Raw genomic sequence first — 6,006 nt, forward strand, 5'->3', positions numbered from 1 at the left:
TCCCCAATATTTCCAATGGAATCAATACGCTTTTCATTACACTTGCTGTAATGTATTTGGCATACATCTTTACAGATATGATCAATGAGCTCAGGAAAAACAAAACAGCTGTCAGCCAAAAACAGGCAACACTGTCTATTGTAAGGTACATCGTCCTGGTGCTTCTGTTTGTTCCCTTTTTTGTGTGGCAAGCTCGATCCTTCTACTCATCGTTCGCATTTTTGATAATTTTCAGCCAGTCATACTCATTGTGCTATTTGGAAGAGTACATTTCCTCTATGACAAAGTTCCATGCTAATAACAAGGTCTTTGTCGTTTCATATGCAATTCTCGTCCTCAAGGGCATTCATTTTTCATTTTCTGGCTCGGAGTACATGAACACGCTTCTTCTTGCCATTTCGTCATTTCATTTTGCCTTGAGATCTGGCTCCATTCTTAGAGACCTATCGCACCAGCTTAGAGTGAAGCTTTTTACAAGTAAATTTTGAGCTATACTGCTTATGTTTGAATAATAAAGTTTAAGGCCTGTTGGCAGTGGCAATCGGAGATGCTCCTGAGGTGCAACGCATTCAGACAAATATCAAAATATCAGAAACAGTCGACTCGTTTCAATACCAGTTGATAGTGCAAGTGCGCTGCTACTCCACTTATTGAGTACAGATGAATGCAAATGTCTTTTGAAAATTCTGCCCATGGAGGATCTAAGATCTTTGGTACAGAACGAGGAGCACGAAAAGATTCTGCAGCTAGCAAGCCCAGAGTACAACAGATACAAGGTCATTGCAGCCATCCAGCTTGAAAAATACGAAGAAGCCTTGCTATATGCCTCCAAGGCCTCTTTTGAGCTTGCTTACATTCATTACAAACTTAAAAATTTTAAAAAAGCTTTGAAGGTACTGAGAAAACTGTCAGGAAAACAAGCAGACATTCTTAAGTCTCAGTGCCTGTACTTTTTAGGCTATTACTCTGATGCTTATGGGCTTCTGTCAAGGCATGGAAATTCAGATGAGTTTGCAGTTAACCTTGCTGCAATGGAGGCATTGGCATTCTTAAACAATAAGATAAAACCATCACTCTTCACGTCAAAGGATACAAAGATGCTTTCGAAGGTGCTGAAGTTACGATTTACAGATCCAGAATGTCTTTTGGAGGGCGAATACAACGAATCGTTTAAGTTTATTGAAGATGAAAGAAAGTGGGTCCAGATAATGATGGGCTTGCATAACAAGTACGAAATGGAGAATAGCTGCATTCAAAAGCAGCTCAAAAACTTGTCAGAGGTGTACGCTGATTCATTTTCAAAAAGAGAGACTGAGATATTCAACTTTAATATTGGAAGGGAAAATACTATTGCTAAGCCTGTGCTATTCCAATCAAACTTCATTGCGAATAACACGAAATCAGACTACCAAATATTTAAGGACTACCAGGTAAACACAAACGAGTATGTCTCGGGGAAGAAGACCTTCCAGCCATTTCACGATAGATTGAGACTACTGAAGTGCTTGATTATTGCAAAGAGAAAACCTACAAAGGAAAGATCAATGAAGATCATCAAAGCTCTTGAAAAAGTAGAGGAGTCGACTGAAAAGAAAGTTCTGAATCTTTTAGCATCAGACTTGCCAGAGGACGAATTTCAAAAGAAAGCGCTGGATCTAATATTTCAAGTGCCTGAAGAACAATAAATTTGTTTTAATTTAATTTTCAAGCAATATACCACAACCACAATAGACCGTTTATAGCACGTTATTGAGCTCAGTATTCTGGATTAAATTCCCGAGGCCTAATGGTTTCTCCTAATGCCGCATTGTCATTTTTATTTAGCCTGACAAATCTGTTGAAAATTTTAGAGGACGTCGTTTCAAGGCTGATCGGCGTCTTCAGTTTTTCATTATAGTTCTCATGTGAGTATCCATACGGGAGCGTGCTCTTGTATTTGTCACTTATCTCGGCATGCTCGTTAATAATAACATTGCTCTTCCTGTAGTCCTGCCTATCTGACATTTTAATGCCATCCTTCTTCTCAATGGTCGTGTTGAATTTATTTTTGTGAAATTCAATATCTTCGCCGGCCCAGTCGCCCCAACCTGGAAGGCAATGCTCAATAATCTGCGGCGCATCTTCTTGCACCACTTTAGCTTTTTCTAGTAGAAATTCCTTTTCATTGCCTTCAAACCCTGGCACTTCAAAGGCCTTGTCTACAAGACCCCGAGCAGAGTCGTTTGAGTCGTCACTGGGCGACTGGCCATAATCCTCTTCATTTGATGGGTCTTTTTTGTCTTTCTCAAAAGATATGACTGGCCTGAACTCCTGAATGTTGGAGCTTGTCTCCTCCGATCTGCTTGACTCTTCAAAGCACGCTTCCAACGCTTCTTCCTTTTTAATCTTGTCTTTTCTCTTCATTTTCCTGTATGTTTTGCTTTTGATTTTTCTAATTCTAGCCATTTTCCTATCAAATTCGTACCGTGCATTTTTCTTGGATATTTCTTCATGGATATTCCTCATCTGCAGGATGGCTTCAATGCTCTTCTTCAGCTCTGTACTTGGCACAGAATCAAAAAAGCTGCTTTTCTTTGAGTGCGTTCGAGCAGGCTTTGAAATGAAATCTTCAATTTCATCTTTGATTAGGCTGTAGGAACCATCTTCTTTGTTTTTTATAGGCTCCAAATCAACACATGTTCCATCATTTAGCTGTGCTAGCTCCTCAAGCATAAACTTCTTCTCTTGCATAATTCTGGGAGAGAATTTTTGCGGCTACTTGAGCAACAGATTCGTATGGCAGAAAAGGACTGAAGACAGATCATCTAGAACAGTAGCCTTTCCTCAAGTAGAATGGCGCACTCAACTGTATTGATAACCTCCTTCCCAGGTGGGTTTATATAGACAGGCTGCAGATGTTCAGCATGCAATAAAAGCTAAATCTGCTACACGACTGGAAAGTGCTAAGTGGCTTAACTATTTAGAGGGTTCTCATTTTAGATAAGGATTCTGTACCCCACACAAAACACATGGGCAAAAGCACAGAGCTGATGTCTCAAAAAGAAAAAGACTACATTGCACTGTGTTTCAATAGAAGCTACAGTTCGCTCAAAACAGATATCGACTACGGTTTGGTTTTGGACGGGAAAAAATAGACTATGATTCCAAGCAGGACAAAAAAGAAATCAAATCAATTTTTGGAAAGCACTTTAAGAAATCAAGGAAGTACTTTAGAGTCTCTGCAAATACAAGGACCTCCTTCTTAGCGGATGATTTGCTTGTTTCCCAGCTCTTTGAAATATTCACAATCTTAAAGTATGTTGATCTTGATTTACAAAGCACGGCAGAAATCGAAGAGAATATAATTTCGTATTTTGGAGAGTATTTTCGTATTTTGTGCAACAATCCAAAGACATTTGATTTTCTTGGGAGTTTTTTGAACACCTTACCAGAGCCAAAACAGCTCGAACTAATGAGACACTTCTTTATTAACTGCCACCAGCTCAGAAATGATGCTCTTTTATTTAACTTTCTTGATAAAAACATCGGCAAAATACCTGTGAATGACTCACTTATTAACCCAAGCTTGTGGAGTTGCAGCGCAGGTTGTCTGCTGGGGCTTTTTCTTGTTCTGAAAAACAACAAGATTCTAGAAGCAGTTTTGAATTCATTTTTAAATTCAGAAATCTTTGACTGTGAATACTTGCACAGATTTGTTGACATCCTTGCATCGCTGTGCAACGATAAGCAAAAAGCTGAAGTCAAGAAGAAGCTTAAGAGTGCCAAAATCTTCCATCCTGAAGACGCACCACTACAAAAATAAATGCGCAAGCTTTTTGATTTGATTCAAGGGTCTATGCTTGTTCTGTTTTATATCAGATTTTCATAGTTATAGATTCTAGTATCAGCTAGGTTGAAAGGCTGCAGATGCATCATCTTAAGTAGAAATCTGCATACTACTAAGCACTATTAAAATAAATTTAGAATACACTGGCTTGTGGCTACCAAGAGCGGGGTCCATCCCATGCGATATAACATCCTGCGCTCTTGCTGAGTTCTCTCCTGAAAATTTTTATCCCTGGAATTTTTAAGTTGCTTTTCTTATGGAATGTGATTAGTCATATTCCCCACATCTGCTGTTTCTAAGAACTAGTGGCTGTTTTTGGATGCTAGTGTCATAAAACAGGTACATTTTAATCTAAGGGTATTCATATTTCTTGAAACGTAGCTTAATTGAAATTTAAAATTCATATCTAAAACAGATTTGTTGGACTTTTTGATTGCTGCCAGAACATACATGCTGTAATATTCCAAGGAGTTGTCCAGTGTCACATATTCACCGTAACCTGGAAAACGAAGCCTGTTTCTCCTGTGCTGCTATGATGTGCGCTGTAACGCTAGTAGCCTGCCGCCCATGGATCTGCATGTTTGCACATTGCCGTCACTGTGCATCTTCTCTCCACTTCTCTGGCCCATTCGAATGGCATCGCTCACTAAAAAGCAGCAGAAGCAAAATCCAAGAAAACGGCATGATAAAGACGCATTGCCCAACGGTCAACCGAGAAAGAACTCAAAGAAGGCCGAAAGAGGGCCGACAAAGAAGGAAATGAGGGAGGAGTTAAAGAAGTCTGCAGCAGATAAGCGTTCAAAGCGTAAGCTGTTGAAGACTAGTAGTGGAGAGCATAGCAATTCAAAAAATAGCGATTCTAGGAAAGATAATGGCCCGAAGATCAAAGATAGCAAAGCTGGCAATGGGAAGGTTAAATCCCAGAAAAGCATGTCCGCAAAAGTTTTGTACAGCGAGGAAAACATCAACTCATTCTTGTTGGAAGCAAAAGGTAGTAAATCCAAGGACAAAGCAGTCAACATGCTCCTTTTTGTATTTAAGCACTTTAAAAACAGACCTGCCGAAATACTATCAAAAATTAAAATCTTAACGTCTGACAAGAAGACCGTATATGAAGGCAGCAGCTTGCATGATTCGGTACTGAAACATCTCTTTTGCTATTTTGGTATGGAGGGCTCGGTTGCCGAGTGTATTTTCTCGATGCTATCTACAGGCTCACTGCTTTCCAGGTATGTCTGTGATTTCTTATTTTCAACAACATTTGATAATGATGAGTATAATTTCTATTTTGAAAGCATATGCTCTGAGCTCTGCAAAACAGTCGAGAAAGTGTCTACATTTAAAATGGGTGACTATCTTGATCTGATAGGTGAAATGGATAGTGTGGACGATATCCAGACCTGCATCCCAGATATTGCTGAAGAGTCTCTGCAACAAAGTAGTAGTGTCGAAAATGGTTCCCATTGCATTGATCAGGGAGAAAGCGGACAGGCCTCAGTTCCAAACGGCGAGGATTGTGCGTCAGATCATAGTGAGTCAAGCATCTCACTTGTTTCACTGAATGATGATGCTGAAATAGAAAGACTTGATAGGCAAATTGGTAAGATGCTGAGCAGGGGCATGCTGTCAAGTCAAGACGAAACGTATGCTACTAACTTGACCAAATGTCTTGAATTGCTAGTACAGCACAACTATGCTGTTAAAACAGAAAACTTGGTCAAGATTCTCTATTTTGGACAGTTTGAATGCATAGCTAAGGCTGTCAAGTTTGTTGTTAAGGATTTACTGCAGAAGATCTGCGAACCAGAAAGAGTGTTTAAAATCTATCAGATGTGCTCGCTTGCCATTCCAGACAACTATAGGCTTTTCAGCACCTTTTTTACATACTGTGGCGATAGTTTTGATCTAAAAGCATTCATGATTCCTGTCCTTAATGCCGGGCATGAGGAATATTTGGTGAGTAGAATCGACAAGGATAAGTTCTACTCAATCTATGACAGCACTCTTGGCCAGCCGTTTGATGATTTCCTAATCTCTCTGGTTCAGACCGAGCACCGAAGAGAAAGGCTTCGGGAGCTTGAGGACCAGTACTTCAAACCTGAAATTAAAAACGCAATTTCCGGGACGTTAAAAAGACTGTCGACCAGTAAAGCAGGCAGCAAAAAGGACAATGAAAACGC

The 6,006-nt window shown here is 39.8% G+C and overlaps 5 protein-coding genes across 5 annotated transcripts; 4 read left to right on the forward strand and 1 right to left on the reverse strand.

Moving 5' to 3' along the window:
* Positions 1–2: 2 nt before the first annotated feature.
* Positions 3–488, forward strand: VICG_00265 (uncharacterized protein; the record flags this gene model as incomplete). Its single annotated transcript, XM_007603656.1, has 1 exon — positions 3–488. A coding segment is annotated over one exon (486 nt), but the record flags the coding sequence as incomplete, so codon positions are not given.
* Positions 489–692: 204 nt separating this feature from the next.
* Positions 693–1,685, forward strand: VICG_00266 (uncharacterized protein; the record flags this gene model as incomplete). Its single annotated transcript, XM_007603657.1, has 1 exon — positions 693–1,685. The coding sequence occupies one exon, from the start codon at positions 693–695 to the stop codon at positions 1,683–1,685; it is 993 nt and encodes a 330-aa protein (XP_007603719.1).
* Positions 1,686–1,755: 70 nt separating this feature from the next.
* Positions 1,756–2,730, reverse strand: VICG_00267 (uncharacterized protein; the record flags this gene model as incomplete). The annotated part of the gene is made up of 1 exon (XM_007603658.1): positions 1,756–2,730. The coding sequence occupies one exon, from the start codon at positions 2,728–2,730 to the stop codon at positions 1,756–1,758; it is 975 nt and encodes a 324-aa protein (XP_007603720.1).
* A 523-nt stretch (positions 2,731–3,253) lies between these two features.
* VICG_00268 (uncharacterized protein) lies at positions 3,254–3,802 on the forward strand (the record flags this gene model as incomplete). Its single annotated transcript, XM_007603659.1, has 1 exon — positions 3,254–3,802. One exon carries the CDS (start codon positions 3,254–3,256, stop codon positions 3,800–3,802), a length of 549 nt encoding a protein of 182 aa, XP_007603721.1.
* Positions 3,803–4,459: 657 nt separating this feature from the next.
* On the forward strand, positions 4,460–6,004 carry VICG_00269 (uncharacterized protein; the record flags this gene model as incomplete). The annotated part of the gene is made up of 1 exon (XM_007603660.1): positions 4,460–6,004. A coding segment is annotated over one exon (1,545 nt), but the record flags the coding sequence as incomplete, so codon positions are not given.
* Positions 6,005–6,006: the final 2 nt, after the last annotated feature.

Source organism: Vittaforma corneae (assembly GCF_000231115.1).
Source record: "Vittaforma corneae ATCC 50505 unplaced genomic scaffold supercont1.1, whole genome shotgun sequence".
In the NCBI taxonomy this organism is placed as follows: domain Eukaryota; kingdom Fungi; phylum Microsporidia; family Nosematidae; genus Vittaforma; species Vittaforma corneae.